At 38.1% G+C, this 17,361-nt stretch overlaps 1 protein-coding gene and 1 long non-coding RNA gene across 33 annotated transcripts in view; one reads left to right on the top strand and one right to left on the bottom strand.

Annotated features, from left to right (window-relative positions):
• The window catches only part of SLMAP (sarcolemma associated protein), an 83,795-nt gene that overhangs the window by 47,515 nt on the left and 18,919 nt on the right, over nucleotides 1-17,361 (bottom strand). For 18 of the 32 annotated variants that reach the window (XM_017732475.1, XM_017732474.1, XM_017732483.1 and 15 more), the window contains exon 2: nucleotides 3,347-3,500. In XM_017732475.1, the coding sequence (XP_017587964.1) occupies nucleotides 3,347-3,500 (154 nt within the window). The remainder of the gene's footprint in view (nucleotides 1-3,346; nucleotides 3,501-17,361) is intronic. The other 14 variants (XM_008632212.2, XM_017732492.1, XM_008632206.2 and 11 more) reach the window with 1 other exon arrangement.
• On the top strand, nucleotides 3,531-5,598 carry LOC108446268. The gene is made up of 3 exons (XR_001861416.1): nucleotides 3,531-4,341; nucleotides 4,846-4,915; nucleotides 5,357-5,598. It is a non-coding gene; the product is annotated as an uncharacterized LOC108446268 (long non-coding RNA).

Here is a 17,361-nt window from a genome sequence, read left to right as displayed (position 1 = left end):
CCCTCCACAGCCACTGCCCCCTCCATGGCGTGAAACAGCCGCTCCACATCCACTGCTCCCTCCATGGTGTGAAACAGCCACTCTACATCCACGGCTCCCTCCACGGAGTAAAATCCTGTTCTTGCTCCATTTGCTGTTCCACATTCCAGTCATGAACTTGTTTCTTCCCTCCAAAACACGGAGCTGCCCCATACTTCATAGCTCCAAAACCCCCGAGATCTGCCCTGAACCCCGACAGGTTCTGCTGCACTGGAGCACAATGGGAACACAGAAGACATTTATGTTTGTCTCAATTTTTGCCTCCTTGAGAGACAATGCACCAATGATGCTCTCGTTTTTATTTTCACTTATTAATGTAGCTCCCCACATCCCTCAGGGGTCTGTGCACTGCTCTGTAGTGGGCTCCCTACTTGCCCTACACTGGGCTCCCTACTTGCACGACCTCCCTCAAACACCTCTTGACAGAACAGATGTATCAGAGAGTCCAAACCTGACTAGAAAGAAGTGCATAAACTGTATTTGAACTAAATCATCTTGGTATTGTTTGACCCTGACTTGCAATGTTGCTGCTCCTTTCCATGCAGGGAAATATCACCAGTTAACTCTTGGAATGCTCTGGCACCAAGTGGGAAATTTAGAAAGTGCTAAAAGAACATAAACCACACTAAGAGAAAAGCACATAGAGTAAGACATTAATAGGTAAGTGCTGTATTAAGGAGAGGGAAATGGCCAGGCCCCTGTGCTTGTCAGTAATACAGCAAGTGGACAAATAAGGAAGCAGGAGGGATGCAAACACTTCTCCAAGACCTGTTACTGACTTTGGCTGAGCAGCAGGAAGCTGAGGAATTGGTGTTCGTACTGATAACCTGAAAAATCACATACTGAACATGCCGCTATTTTAATGAACCAAATCCAGATCACATTTACAAGGAAATTACTTATTAAAACAGCCTGAACAATAAAATAAATGTATTCTAGTAATACTGACTGAATTCAGAATTTACATGGGCAAGTACACTCGTTCTATCCTGTCATTACCTTAAAATTACACACAGTAGATTGCTGAAATGTCTTGTGCAAATAAGGCATTATGTAAATACCAGAGTGCAAAGTGCTTTTAAAGGGAATCACCAATTTAAAACCTACTTTCCTGTCTGTTTCGTGACTAGATTAGATTAACAGTAACATCTAAGACTACTGAAATGAACTGGTGAAAAACCTATGTTTATATGCATTCCAACTGCATTCACAGGTAAACACCCTGTGATGATACAATCTTCATTCACAGCTTGGGGGAGCAGAGAGGGAGGAAAGCAAAGCTGTATCCTCTTCCTCATTAGACTGCCCAACACATTCATGAGTAACATGAGCACAGCTTCCATGTTCAAAGCCAGAAAAAGGACAAGGAAGCCTGCATAATCTGATCACTCATTACACAAATGCCAGGTCACTGGGACTGCTTTGCAAAACTAACATAAAACCACAGCAAAGAACTACTGGCAAAAATTCATGGCAAGAATTTGCTTACCATGAACTTTCCACAAACGTTTCCATAAACTAACTGCAATGTGCCGATAAAAACAAGTCAACTCCAATTTTTCTTCCAACTAAATCTTATAATAAAATTGTTTTAGACTAAATACACTTGAACAAATTCAGCTTCTCTTAGCAAGGACAACATCTCATCAGATTAATAGTTCCAAGTTTATTTGATGCAATGTATTCCTTTGGTTTCTTGCATGTACACTGCTAGTATTCATAAATATTTGCAATCACTTCACATGGAAACATTTTAAGTAACTCCCAGATAATTTCTGCTAGGCATCCTGGAGTTGAATCTTTGCAACATCATTTTTGAGAAAAGGAAAACAATGTAATGGGACCTTCACTACAATGAATCACTCAAAAACACTACAGCTCTAAAAGCGCTCCACGACAAAATACTTTAACAACACCTTTACTTAACAATGTTTTCTTTAAAGATATTCATTAACCTTCCTCTGATACAGAGCTCAGAACTACAACCCATCTGGCTAAAGACAAAATTCATGAGTAACAGAGCAGGCATCATCTTTATGTTTTGTTCACTTAATGCACTTAAAAAAATTCTCCTGTTGTACTATGGTTTGGTTTGCTGGGCTTTGGTGGGGGGGGGAGGGGGGGTTTGAGAGAGGTTTGTTTTGATGAACATTTTATTTGTTTGTTTTAAAGAGCTTTATCATCAGCATTCCAATTTAATATCATTCTTTCATTCTTCTCTAATACACTACTCTTTAAGGAAAAGCTCTATGAAGGTCTTGCTCAGAAAAGCCGTAAAGTAGAAAAGGGGTGATGGCACTTCTGACATTCTACTGCCAAATCTATGTGTTACTGAGTAGGAAGGATTCTACAGAACACGACCAGAAGTTCAATGCTTACAGAAAGCAGCAGACCCATCAGGGAACTTTAAAAAGTCTTGACAATACTGATTACAATCTAATAATCCCCACACAGACCAGTCTTCAGAAAGAGAATGAAATGGTTCCTGAAATACTATGTAATTTCAAAAGAAAAGAGACAGAGGCTGCATTTTAATTAACACAGATACAGAGCTGTTGCCACAATGCAAGATCTCCTGAGCGTGCATACTGGGAAGAAGGCATCAAGAAAAAGAAACCAAACAAAAATGCCATCACCTCATTTGTCAGCTAGCAACCTTTTTCTATTCTCATTTCAAAGTACCCGCAGAAAATAAAATCAGTAGCAGTCACAGAAAGAAACAGTGGGTATCCTGAAAAGAATGAAATTAGCCTGTTTCAAACTTTCACTGACTACTTGATCAAGAAATTCAGGTTCATACTTCTGCCACACTATTAGCTGAAACCTTAGGGTTCGAAGGGCTTGAAAGAAAGGTAATTACAATTATAAGATAACAATGAAATCCAAACACAAAAAGCCCAATACAGCACTACACACACATGCTTGTGTTGCACTTTTAAAATTGCTGTAGGTCAATTTAAGTGAGGCAATAGATAAACATGTGGCTCCAGTTGAGCCTCCTTTTCCAGACCTGCACAGTAGCAGCCCAGAGCCACGGAAGAAGGCAGGCCATGGAAACAACCCAGTTAAAATCCATCTAGGGGCGTGGGGGCAGAAATAAGAGTCTGTGTTTTCAGCAGATGAGTTTCTTGATCTGGTACCACACAGGCATAGGGCTGTCAGCACAAAGGAGGGAAGAAGTAACAAAAAACCTACCCAAACAAAACTATTTTCTTACAATGAGAATGTAATTTAGTTTTAAAGACTATAATGTAATAAGATGTTCTAAATAAATATACTTGAAAAGAAACCAAAAAATGATCCATACCCTTACCTTTCCGCGTGTTCTCCGTCACATCTACACCAAACTGGATGATGTCACCTGACATAATTTCACATGGTGGGCTTTCCTCAGATCCTCTACTCAGTCTCTGACTATTAATAAAGGTACCATTACTACTTTTAGTGTCTTGAAGATAGAACTGTAGAAAAACAAACAAAAAGAACAGTAAAGTATCTGGGAAAAGTAAGACAAGAAATATAAGCTCAAGTAAAATTTTATTTGTAAAAAATTTATTTATAGAAAATAACAACTATATCAAACTCCAAACACCCTCCTCAGGGTGCAACACCTTCCCATTATCAAGAAATATAGGTATTTGATTTTGAGTTAACACGATTGAATTCTAGCACATACACCGTGCAAATAATTGCTACAAAGTGTGCCTGAACTACTGCCTGCAGTAGAAGATCACACATCATTAACAACACCTTTTGCCATATACATGTAACAATTCATATTTAAGCTGGTCAACACACAAAAATCCTAACTGCTCATACATTTAAGGTAACAGTACTGCATGACGAACTTGTTATAGGGAAGGCTAGCACTAAGGGCACAAGGAAAACCTCTAGCAGAACATAGAATTCAGGAATTGCAATAAAAGACCACAGTGAAACTAAAGAAAACTAACAGGATGCTTTTACTTCTCAGCAATATTATTTCACATCATTAACTTAATTTCAAGATTGATGTATCACCAAGTAGACTTGTAAATACCCATCTGCAGAGTTAATTAAATTTTAATAGTAACTTATTGAAGCTGAAACTGCTTATGACACAAGGCTTGTAATCAAAACTGCTGCATCTGAGAAGAGGCTACAAATGAGTCACCTGGCAGAAGACTGGAGTGACTGGCTACAACCTGAGCAGTGACAGCATAAAAGGGGGGACCAGAATGTTACTGACAGGTGTAGCTACTGGAATGAGTCAATCTCAGTACTCCAAGATAACAACAGCTACTACAGGAACCTGCTGGAATGGTAGAAACCGCTGGCTTCCTGCACTCATAAAGAATCTCATCAAGGCCCAAAGCAGGCACAAGGCTGGGGGAAAAGATGCTGTGTTCAGAGAAATGGATGTATTCCCATGTTTTTCTCATAAAAGCAATTGACCTTTATTTTTTTCAGCATTCCATGCAAAATTTTCCATGCTTTTATTTACCTCTCTTATCACACTCCTCAAAAAAAACCTGATAGACAGCTCAAAACCATAATGTCAAGGGGAAAGATGGGTTTAGAATAGAGTGGGAGCACAGCACCAGGGCTCTTCAGATCTTGTACTGGAAAATGACACTGAGTGTATGATATGGATCTTATATGGCATAACACAGTGCCTAAGCAGAGAGCTGAAATTCCATTGTGTCTAGCACACAGGACTCCGTAATTAAGGGGAATGCCAGCACAGGAAAGCTCAGGTAGGTGTTTTAAATGAAATGCAGCATGTGAAAGAATGAAAAGCAATATATATGTTTTTTTCCCCCTCAGCAGATATGCCTTAGATCTTCAACTGAAGGAAAAGAAAACAATAATCAGTCATAAGCTGATAAAGATGAAGGTAAACATAAATTATGGATAGATCAAGAAATTATGACTGCATTCACTGTACTAATAATCAAACCCACCCTACTCTAAATAATACTCTCCATGTTATGAAATACTATCTATCAACATAATAGTATATAATACAGCTTTTATAAGTTATATGTTTAAAAGCCAATCAAATTAATTACCCTGTTAATTTAATAGTCTGAAAGTACTGAACCCTCTCACGCTTCAGTGCAGAGGTAATTATTTCTTGCTTCCTGTTTGTTTTGAATTAGCTTTCTTCTTCATTTGAAAATTCTTCTGTTATGAAAAAGTGAGTCACAGGCAAGGAGAAACAAACATGCTTCTGCTTATTTGCTTTTCCCCACCCTTCTCTTCTTTGTGCATATCTGCCTTTTATCCCTCCTAATGTTTTGATTAATCATTGCCCCTTATATGCACATTTTTGCAGAATCTACGAACAGGACTCAGATGAGACAGCACAAGGAAATACAGGACAGTGACCACAGGAAAAGAAGTGCAACAGAGCATCAGCGATATAAAATTTATAAAATATCAGCAGACACAAAATTCAAACCGCAAGAGGATATTTGTAAACAAATGTCCACAGAAAATGCACATTAAATATTATGTAACTGATGTCCACTTAAGTGCATACTACTGAATTGTATTACATAAATTTTAGGCAAGTGATGCTCTTCAAGTCTTTTCATCCTGTTTGTACATACTCCTCTTCTTGCATCTAGTAAAGAAGCAATACTAGCCACATGCTAATAGCTGATGTCTAAGGAAGGGAAAACACACTGCCTTCAAATCTTGCTATGAAGGATTCAGTTATCCCTAGTGTAGCCATTGCTTGGGAACCCCACCGAGCCGGTCCCTTTCAAGTAGCAAATTCAAATGTTACTTCCATGCTGCTTTGAAGAGTTCAAATGATCTTTCTCAAAGGTCAATCCCTCCATCCTTTCTGCATAGTTACCAAAGTTACCTTCAGGAAATAAAATCAAGTGCAAGCCCTGAAACAAATGTGTCTATACATTAACTACCACTTGTGGCAGAGTCCCGGTTTTTAATGCACTATTTAATTATATGGTATGCTCAGAGGGTTCTCTGATTCCCAAACCAACGCCTTTTACACAGCAGCTGTGTAATACAGCGCCTTCTGTCAATCCAGCACTATTTGTCCTTCCTGCTCCCAGCGCAGCCCGAGCTCGGGCAGCACTGCCAGCCCATAGAGCAGCGATGAAATCTGCCCTTCCCAGCTCTCAGTGCCGATGAATCCTGTGTGCACAAAGGAGAAAACGCTGCCAGAAAATGGTTTTTCCTCAGATTTCTACTTTGCAGACATTTAGGGGGAAAATGTGCTGCGGATCAGACGGTTCAGAGCAATGCCTTCCATCAGATCTGTGGATTTGGCCCCTGGGGCAATCCCAGCTCCTGCGCTTCCCAGCTCTCACTGCCGAGCTGCGCCACCACCTCCTCACTTGGACTGGCTCAGGCATTTGTTTAGTCACTGCAAACCAGTTTCGAGCTGATGCAAGATACACGAGGAGGTGCTTAAGCTGGTGCCGACAGGAGAAAGGGCAGCATATACTGGCCTAATTATACTTGCTTTTATAATTCACTCCTCTCTTCAGAGCAAAGTCCCAGCCCTTCTGTACCTCATATTAACAAGTCCAATGTAGAGCAGAGATGGCAGCTCATGCACATTCAAAACAACTCAGCTTTTGAGGACTGTAGAAGTATTATCACATCCTTAATTCAGGTGATAGCGGTATATATTGCTCGAGCGCTGGTTTCCCCTCCTTTTTTTAAAAAATACAAGATAACACACAAAGTATTCAAGAAACTTACTCTCCATTATCATAACAGCTCAGACCAAAAAAAAAATCCTAGCCTGTATTTCTTCTTTAGTAATTTATTGTTTATTTCCACTCTCACTTATATGCCATTAATAAGATCAGTTAACTGCAGACACCTTACCAAGCTGCTTCCACAAAATTTGTGAAGATTTTATACTAAGGTAAAACTTGAAGTTCATCAGTACAGACAAATGTCTCCAGTACAGTCCAACTTCCTTAGAAATTACGTTATGGAAGTTTCAAAAAACTACATATTTTTGTTTCCCTGTTTTGCAAGGAAATTACGTACTTATTTCACAAATTTAGTATTTATAATATTTCGAGTTACTGTTCAGTTTTACAAATGGAATAAATGTACTTTCTTCTAGGTCAGTGCCTCAGAAGAGCATCAACCACCTGCTAAATCACACTTCATGTGTTATTTTCATGCAGTTAGATAGATACAACTATGATTTCCCCCTATAACAAATTCCTACTATTTTCTGATTAAAGAAATAGAAGATTCTTCTGTAGAGATCCCAAACTATAATACATCAAAATTAAGCACATAAAATATATTAATTCTAACTGATATTAGGAAGATGCAAATTCTCCAGGAGGACAGATTTTAACCTAACTTATGAAATGTAGGTAAACCATTTCCTTCAAAGTAATAAAACCAAGTAGCAACAATAAATCCACTTTGTTTAATGATTACTATTGTAACATCTTCCAGGAGGCAGGCTGAAGAGAACTCCTTACTTAGCCTGACAAGTGAGAAAGTCATGAAGTGTTTTCTTTCCCAAGCCATATGCAGGCCTGGCATAGGATGAGACACTTCTAAAGAATCTTAGGGAAGACAAAAAATGGGCTCAGAGATGCACAGAAAATCTTAAAAAGAAAGTAGCACACTTATTCAGTGATTTAATTACCTCAATTTAATTACAGTAGAACGACAGGAACAAACAACTGACCAGCTTTTTAAAACTTCTAATATTTGCTATTACTATGTACAGCCATCCTTTGCCATTTTAAGAGCACATTACTGCTACTCCATCTAACCCAGCTTGAAACTGCAGTTCAGGGCAATTATTTTTAGAACTACATATTAAGTAAATAAGTACCAAAATGTAGGCTACTGCCTTTTACAGAAAGTCAAAAATTAATATATTTTATTTATTAAATAGATGTTCACTGCCTAAACTACTAATGTAGAAAGAGAACCCCAATTTCAGAATGTCCTAGTGTAGCATTCATTTTCTCACCTCTTATTTCCTTTGTGAGAGAAGTACACAGAACTCCCATGTGCTTCAGGGTCCTGTTATACCTTTGTGGCTTTAGCTCAAACCAGAAACATTTAAATTATTTTGTCAAATTATGAACTATAACCAGTAAGGAGATGGCAGCTTCATTTTTGCCATGGTTACTGCCACAAAGGGGCAGCAAGGCTGTCAGCCACAGAAGTTAAACCATAAAATGCTGCAGTTAACGATGACAGATTCTTCCCCTACTCACACTAAATAATCATTGAACAATTAATGCAGGCATTATAAATGCACCCCCTGAGTACTAAAGCTAATACTCAAAAGCAGCAAGTAACTAGGGATCTAGAAACTGGAATACTTGCCCTGGAGTAAAACTTCACTAAGCAGTAATACAGCTGTGTTCGTTTACTCACTGCATGCTGAGAATTCTACCAGGAAGCGAAGTACACTGTGCACAAGTCCAACTGTGCAAAGCCAAAGACTTTAAAACAACACATACCAGGGTCAAAACAACATGGTCAGCATTTGTCATACTGTGGCTAGAAAGTTTCTTCTCTCATATTGTTAAAATATTATTTTATCTTCTTTGAAGTCTTAATATTGAGCATTTTCTCATTTTGGGAGCAGCACTCTGCTAGCAGAATACACTGGGCAAACCATACTGAATTCCAGGTCAGTTCTTTGGCTGTAAGATAGAGAAGTTCAAATGCTAAATTATCTCCAGATCCAATTGATTGAGTTCCTCATTCTGGTCTGCTTAGACAGATCCTAAATTCCTTTCCTCTCACTTGCCTAACTCCACCCGCCTATCAAGGAAGTAGAAGTATTTGTATCCATAAGCAAGCATAATTCACAGGGTGGGGTACATCAAGCAAAATTGCTTTTCTATTTAGTTTTCTGTTTCTTAAACACACAGATCTAATAGCTCTTTGCTTACTAAACCCCTGCTCCTTCAACTTAGAAACAAAACTAGTGCATTAACTTTTGAGTTCTTATGAAATCTCCTTTTTAAAATGACTAACTATGCCAGGCAAGCACACAGTACGAAACTAAAAGCAACCAGCTGTGAAGAAAGGGATTTTCCAGGCAGATTGAACAGGGTGAAGGAGTGGCAGTTGGCTTTTCAGGGACCATAAATATTGGCTTTCTCAAGTGAAGCAAAACTTGCTAGTAGTTTTCAGTAACTTTTCTAAAAAATAATAAACTTAACCACTCTTTCTATGCAGTAATCAAAAAAAAAAAAAAAAGAGAAAAAATTAACATTCTTTGATATCACTGGACAAAAAAAAGTCACCGTGTTTTTAACTCAAAGTGTAAGCCCAATGTAAATCCAGCTACACTGATGAGAAAAGGTTAAAATCTTCAGCTACTCCAGGAATCCAATGCTATCCTTCCAAACTTGCCAGTAGTTCAAAGGGCTAAAGGAGAAAGGACAGCAGGGAATATGCTCTTCTGCTGACCAAGTTGTTCCTGTGTCTGTTTACACCTTGAAGTTTTGTTGTCTGCACTGCCAGGACAACTCTGCTGGTTGTTACCTGTTGTCAAGCAAAATAAACTGTGCCACTAAAAGCAGCTTTGTGCCAGCGTAACTGAACCTGGGTATAAACACAGTTTGGCCTTTCTAGATGTATTATTTGAGGTGCTATAAAATATTAATCCCTGTGCTGCTTGCCATGTCCTGGTTGTTCAAGTGCTTTGAAGTTCACCATAGGCCCTGTCACCCAGCTTAATTTTTGTGTGAGTGGAGTCAGCAGCCTTTGCCTGAAAAGGACACAGGGACTATGACAGGGAAGGGAACATGGATGGATTTGTGGGGAGGAAGAGGAAGGAGGTAGAAAGGCAATGCCCAGCACTGACAGGCACCAACAGATAAACTCTGCATAAAACCTGTGTTTGTCTACAATCCTGAGCTGCTCTAGTGCCTTCCTCAGCAGCAAAATGTCACCTTTCTCAACAGAACAAAGCAAACATGTCCAAGTTGTACCTGCAAACATTTCAGCACTGACTTTTTTTGACATACGACTTTGCAATGCTTACTTTAGCTGCTGACTTTTACAGATACACCTATCAGAATTTCAAATTCTGGCATATTAAAATCATCAACAAAAAAGAAAAACACAAAAAAGTACGTTTGCAGATTTAATGCCATCTCCTATGTGTTGTGCCCACTTAAGCATCACATTTACTTTCTACATCACTATTCAACGTTTGCTAGTAGCTGGAACTCAACTTACTCATCTGAAGGTGAAAAGGACTCAGGGTTACTATTAGTCAATAGCTCTATACTATTCTTCAACATCTGTAGTTACAGATAATCTACTTTACATCCAAAAATTCCGAAAGAGGATATCAGACATTTACTTTACAAGGACTTTTGATTTGTATTAGGAAGTGGTCCTTATTAACAGAAAGGCTACTAAAAATATTAAGCAATATTTTCTAATTATTCAGTTTTACAAGTAGCTACACGTGGCTTAAGAACACTCTATTAAATGGTTTGATCTATTTTTATCAAATATAATTGACAAGCAGTATTGTTGCATTTTTCCAAGTAATAAGAGAATAGCAGAAGATGGCTAAAAGTTTAGGTGTAGGACCTCAAACTGTATCACAATCCAAGTTCTCTAGTTTAAAACAAAAGCAAAAAAACACGTTCACAATTTAAAATTTGTGCATGTACATGAAAATGAGGAGAAAAATCTCTGCTGCTTGTCTCCAAAAGTTTGTGTAATTATGCATTGCTGCCCTCAACTTTAAACCACAGTCCCCCACACCTTTCACAACCACTACACCATGGAATCACATGTGGTAATGGACAAAAGGAATGAGGGAGCTGGACCAGAATGGTGGTGAGTTATCTGCTCCTTAGCCATCACAGAAAGCAGTAAAGTTGGCTTGATGGCAGGGACAGCTGAAAACCCAGCGTGATTTCAGAATTCCTATAATTTTCAGTTTGCTTAATTTGGTTGGTATGTAATGATGACCTGAGCTATAAAATGAGCAAACTTCAGAAGCTGGTTCCTAAGCAGCATCAGTCAAGAAGAGAATGGCAGAGAGCAGGCTGTATTTACAGTGTCAACCACCTGACTTCTGTCAATTGTTACATGTCAGAATCGGTACACAAATTACATAAGAACTTAAAAGTACAGTTCACAACCAGAATCCGAAGTTCTCTGTATTAGGAGAACAGCTGCCTCAAGCTGAATTAAGAAAACCATGACCTGCATCATCCTTGCTTTCATGAAATTCATGTTTTTTCATAAAATACGTACTTCTGGGTTCCTCAGTCTAGGAGAGATACGGAGCCCCTGGGGCAGGTCCAGCAGAGGCTAAAAAGATGATTAAGGGACTGGAGCACATCTCTTATGAGGAAAGGCTGAGGGAGCTGAGGCTGTTCAGCCTCGAGAAGGGACAACTGAGAAGGGACTTCATCAGTGTCTATAAGTATCTGCAGGGAGGTGTACGAAGATAGAGCTGGGCTCTAATCTGTGGTGCCAAGCAATGGGACATGAGGCAATGGGCAGAAACTGATGCCCAGGAAGTTCCACCTGAATATGAGGAAGAACTTCTTTACTGTGCAGTGACTGCACACTGGAACAGGTTGCCCAGAGAGGGTGTGGAGTCTCTCCCACTGGAGATATTCCAGAACCATCTGGACACAGTCCTGTGCCATGCGCTCTGAGATGACCCTGCTTGATCAGGGAGACTGGACCAGATGACCCACTGTAGTCACTTCCAACCTGACCCATTCTGTGATTCTGTGAAAATATAATTAAGTAAATAAATTGCATTATAATTCCTGAATTGCTCAACATCCCCACGGTCAGTACAGAACTGTAGGAACATCACTAACTCACTTTCAGATTGCTTTTATTTACCTTAGCTCTGAGAGGAACTATCAACACTCCCAACACCTAAAACAAGAAAACATCTGGAAAAAAACCAGTAGTGTTATGGTGATAACAGTTTATACAGGGAAAGAATCCTTCATATAAGATGATATCTATATCATATATACCAATATTAAGTAACAGATTAAACTGAAACGAAGCTTTTATTCTATGATTGTGCACTATGACCTTGCACAACCAATGTGAATGGAAACATTATCACAAAGGATGTTTCCCCTTGCTAACCTATTTGCCTTCACCCTTCTCCAGCAGAACTGGAGGCATTCAAGTAATCAGACAAACTATTTTCTAGAAACAAACATTTCTAGCCTAACTTGACAGTTGTGAAGTTAACACCTCCCAATAATTCCACATTCCATAATGGAAAAATGTAGTACAACACCGAGTCACAGAAGAACAAGTCCTGGACACTCCCTATTACACAGTAAGGCCACCTCAAAATTCTGTTGTAAGTACACTCTTGTAGAAGATTCATGCTGAAGGATGTGAGCTGAAGCAATCCCAGGCATGATACAAAATATTCATTCCTCTTCTAAATAAAATTTTTCACAGGAAATACAAGGCATGGAATGAAGTGATTGCAGAAGGTAGAAGTTGCTCATGCATCTGAGTGCTGATCTATCCCTAGATTATTCAAATAATCCAAAAGGCATTCACTGTCAAAAGGAGGAGAATGACAAGATAGATACTCACCAAAAACCTCAAGATTAAATGTTTTACCACAAAATGTGACAACACCATACAAAAATAGATCCCTCTCTACACATCAATGTCACTACTTTTGATGCAAAAAGCTATTTTTAAAAAGAAGAGATGTAGAAGAAGAGTTCTAATTTACAAGTAATTTGGTTTATATATAGATGACTGACTTGCTACAGTGAGACATCTGTCACCATAGTTACTAATTACTACTCTTTAGAATGTCCCTTTTACTTAACTTTTGTCCTCACAGTTCACAAGAATTTCTGAGTATCAGCCTTCTGCTACAAGTGCTGGATGGCTTCAGGACGACTAGAAAAATTTTATATTTATTCCCTTCACAGCAGAATGAAAGTCTGTCCCTTCACATACGCCATGCTTTAAAACTTCCTTTTGTACATGAATCACAAAATAGATTAAGGACATTAACACTTTCAGAAAAGATGCAACTCCATTCTGAATATAGACAAAGCACAAAAATTTCCTGCAAAAAAATTACCCAGCTCAGTACTAGTTATATATAATATTCTTGAGGAAATTGAATTTTTAGCCTACATGAAAATTCTCAAGTACTATTTTAATTCCATCCTGAAAATGCTGAGAGAATTTTAAGGTACATCACTGCTTTAAGTGCAAAACTAAAATACATTAACAATAAAGTACAATCAACGGAAAGATTCCCAGGAAATGATTACTCACACATCATCCCAAGATGCTCATTGACTCATTAGAATACTAAAACAATATAAAGAAGAGACTTATTTTGTCTTACTGCTGTCATAGATGACAATATCTCACATAACATCCAGAGACTTGGAAAGAACTTTTCCTGCTCCATATTAAAACGCTGACTTGTGTAATGGACTCAAAACCAGTAAGAAGTAGATAAAACCAGATTTCTAAAAGGAAATTGTACTCCTTGCAAAGAAGTTTTCTGCTATATTTCATTAAAGAAGCTCATTAAAAAAGACATTTGTACAGCTACATATCATGTATCACTGTGACACCAGTGATTACTTTGTATAATTTATCTCAACTTCTATCATCACATCAAACATGGACCCTGGGGAAAACACAAGGCCAAGGTGACTTCCTGAGGTTTCACTTAATTCTACTGTGTTCTCTATATTAATCAATTATGGAAATATACTGCAACTTAATGCAGCTTTAAAATAAAGAAATAAAACCCCTAACTGGCCATTACCCAGAAATTAAGGCTTCTTCAGGATAATTACTTCTAAGTGTAAAATATTGCTGAAATACTCATCCATCCTGATGGCCTTATAGGAATACTTTCTTACAAAACTAGTCTGAAAGCTAAACACTATTATTTACTCTAATAAATGTAATTAAAGTTGGCAACAGGACACACTCAAACTTCGCAGTAAGTAAAGTTATCTTGCTCTTGAAGTGTAGAAATTCCCAAAGACTGTATTTGTACCACACATGTATCCAGATAAAATAAATAAGCTCTGCAAAGAGCAGGTTCCCATATACAATCATAATTTCTTTTCAAATACATGTTTCTAAAGGTTTGTAATGTATTATTGCAATTTACTCTTACCTTTAGGAGGCAAAAGAACCCATAGATATTCTGCACTAGTGAAGAACACTAAGGCTATTCAGAAAACTATGATTTTTATTCTTAAATTCACAATCAAAAAATGGTTAAACTTGATAGTTAACATTCTTTGGCCAATCTAATGAAGTTCAAGACTGAAATAAAGTGTGGGTTTGTCTCTGACTACTGCAATGAAAAGTATGACATAAAGAGGGAGGTTAGTCATGTTTGGACAGAGCTTTGCCCTAATTTAAGAGCAGAGGTAAGGCATAAATCTCTCCTGGTCTTTAGATTTTGACTGACCTTATAAGAACCTTGCATAAACAAAAACTCAAATCAAATTTCTATAACACCTACTAAAGAAACCCAATGAATTGGTTTTATGGCAAAACACTGAAGAATAAGGAGAAATGACAGAAAAAGTAGAAGACAAATTAAAAACAAATGTTTTTTAAAAAGCAATCTTGAAATACTATCAGCATCTGTCAGTAAATACTCAGAATGAGAAATCCAACACCAACATTATCCATTGTTTCTGCTTCCTCAAAAATCTTGAGCTAACAAGATAACTTTATAACTAGTAAAAAATTAATTGAAATGGAAATTCCCCTAAGAAAACTGCACTACTGAACTTCTATCAGCAAACAATTACATTTTCATTTGCAAGCAAATTGGAGAAAAACCACAACAGAAACCAAGATTACCGATACTCTGCCAGAAGAGAAGATCTACTTATACGAAAGTAAAAGGTTGTGAGGCAGCTCGTTAGTTTATCAGGAAACTCCAACTCCCAATATAACCCCAGACATTTCAAGGCAGGTGCAGAACTGCAAAAGCTGCTTAACTGTCTTGCTACTCAATGCTAAGTTGCTAAATTAGTTAATCATTACATCAAAGCTCCCCTACTCCTGGCAAAGAATCTCTTCCCACATGCTGACTTTTCAACTGTTTAGAGAATAAAGGGAGTTGTTGAAACTATTTCAAACCATTTCTCATTTCTACTCCTTCCACACTGTGTTTACCTACTATCATTAATTCCATACTGCTCTTGGTTTATGGCGGAAAAAACTCCCAGTGATCACACATTCAGATAAAGAAAAAAACTATCACATTTCACAGACACCTCCAAATGCAATGCAATAGTGGTTTGGCATCATCACTATATATATAAAAATTCTCAAAATACCCTGAAAAATTTAGGAAGGTCTCTCTCTTCCTTTTATTAAGGGACATCATCCATCTGAAAGGACTTGTCTAATATTACTACAGTACTTTTACTTTTTTTTAAACAAACAACTGCAGCAGGCCTTGTTAATTCATCTCTCCTTTGCACAAAGCAAAGTTTTCTTGCTTTCTGTCATCATCTGCTCCTGAATTATTTATTAACAGACCACAAGTGTCACAAGGAAAAGAATGTTCAGCACATTGCTAAACTACAGTTAAAATGCCCATCCTGAGGATAAATGTAATGCTACTGTGATATAAATTCAAGGCAGCCAATAAAGATGCAGAAGTACAAGTCCTAGCTGAAGGGAACTGCCTTAGCACAAATGACACTGCACTAATTTTCATCATGTCAAACAAGATAATTTTGTAAGAGGTCCAAACCACAAATATTACCCAAATAGAGTGTAGCGAGAGTTCACTACACAGTTCCTCATACTGAAAACAACAGGTCACCAGAGCAGTATGCTCCTCCTTGCTTTTCTGAAGACTTCTCTGCATCAAGGACAGACCAAAACTTTTTTTTTTAAACACTAAATTCAATTTATTTTCATTCTGTGTTTTGAACTTCAGCATTCCATGTAGAGAGCAAATGCAATTAACTGGAAACCAAACACCAAAAGAGAAGGGTGCGGCTCCATCCAAAGACGGAAAATTCATTTTCCAGCACAGAGGAGAAATCTGACAATTGGGAGTTTAGTATTTGTACTCAAGGCATTGCCAAGCCATACCTCCAACAAAGTGAGAGCGAAAATACCCTGGGAGGAGGCTGCATTTATTTGCAATGCATTCCTGGGTCAGGACTTTCAAAGCAAGTAGTAATTAAATACTGGTATTCATGAACAAAGGCTGATTTATTCTGGTGCTCCTTTGAGATCAACAATTTCACAATAAAGAAAAAGACGACTTATTTTCAACTTAAGTTAAGAAATCCACATATGGAGATGGGTCTGTCAGCAATGGGAGAGAATGTATGAGCTGATTTTTGATATGCAATCTTACAGAATATTGATCAGCCATTTCTTTAGCTGTGTCCTACTGGCTTCAAAACAAGGGGCAACCTTCTCACAGGTTCACAACGTCAGAACAACCCCAGCAGAGGAATGGGCAGAGGGCAGATAAGGCGTTCAAGGATGTGGTAATTACAGTATCAAACACAGTGACTCACGACTCATACGTCTTAGTCAAGGGCAAAAATCACATACACGGTACACTGGATTCACAGATTAGAAGGGTTGCTAACATGGCAAAACTTGCCAAGGTACAGGTTTCTACACAGAAGTATTTTGCTGGCTTTTTTCCTAGCTACTTTCCATCAGGGTCATGAGGGATGTTACACTCGTAACACCCGTGCCCATGAATGTGACTCTTCAGAGAAGCTCAAAATAAAAAAACAACACACACACACAAAATAACCGAAATCTCCTTATCTCTTTGTCAATAGAAATGTACCCAGAACACATCAGTGCCCATAACCAATCTGCCAGTGGCCATTAGGAGCAGGGAAACTGCAAAGTACTGCTGGAAATCCCACACCCTTTCACCTGAAAAGCCTGAGGGAGTGGTCATCCACACCTCTCAAAAGTCATTATCAAGCCTTATAATTTTTTGTACTAAATGTGCCATATTTCCCTCTAGAACACAGACAAAAAAAAAATCAAAGTACAAAAAGAACCTCTTTCTAGCATTAGAGATTCTAGATTGTCAGTCTAAGAAGAAAAAGCCTCACTGATGTTTTAATTCTTTAAACCACCATAAAGAAATTTTCCAAATCCCTTCCCTAAGCACGAAAATGCCTTTTCTGTTCACTATTTAAAATTGAGTTGCAGCCACTAGAGGGCAAGGCCACGATACACAAAACACTGCCCAGGCTGGGTAATAAAAAACCAAAGCCACAAAAAGCAGAGCAGAAACTACAGCTGAAGATTTGGTTGTTCAAGGGCTTTTTTAATACT

This window comes from Corvus brachyrhynchos, unplaced genomic scaffold (genome assembly GCF_000691975.1).
Source record: "Corvus brachyrhynchos isolate BGI_N302 unplaced genomic scaffold, ASM69197v1 scaffold4, whole genome shotgun sequence".
Lineage (NCBI taxonomy): Eukaryota > Metazoa > Chordata > Aves > Passeriformes > Corvidae > Corvus > Corvus brachyrhynchos.
Note: the sequence above shows the minus strand (reverse complement) of the source record. Positions and strands in the feature narration are given on the sequence as shown.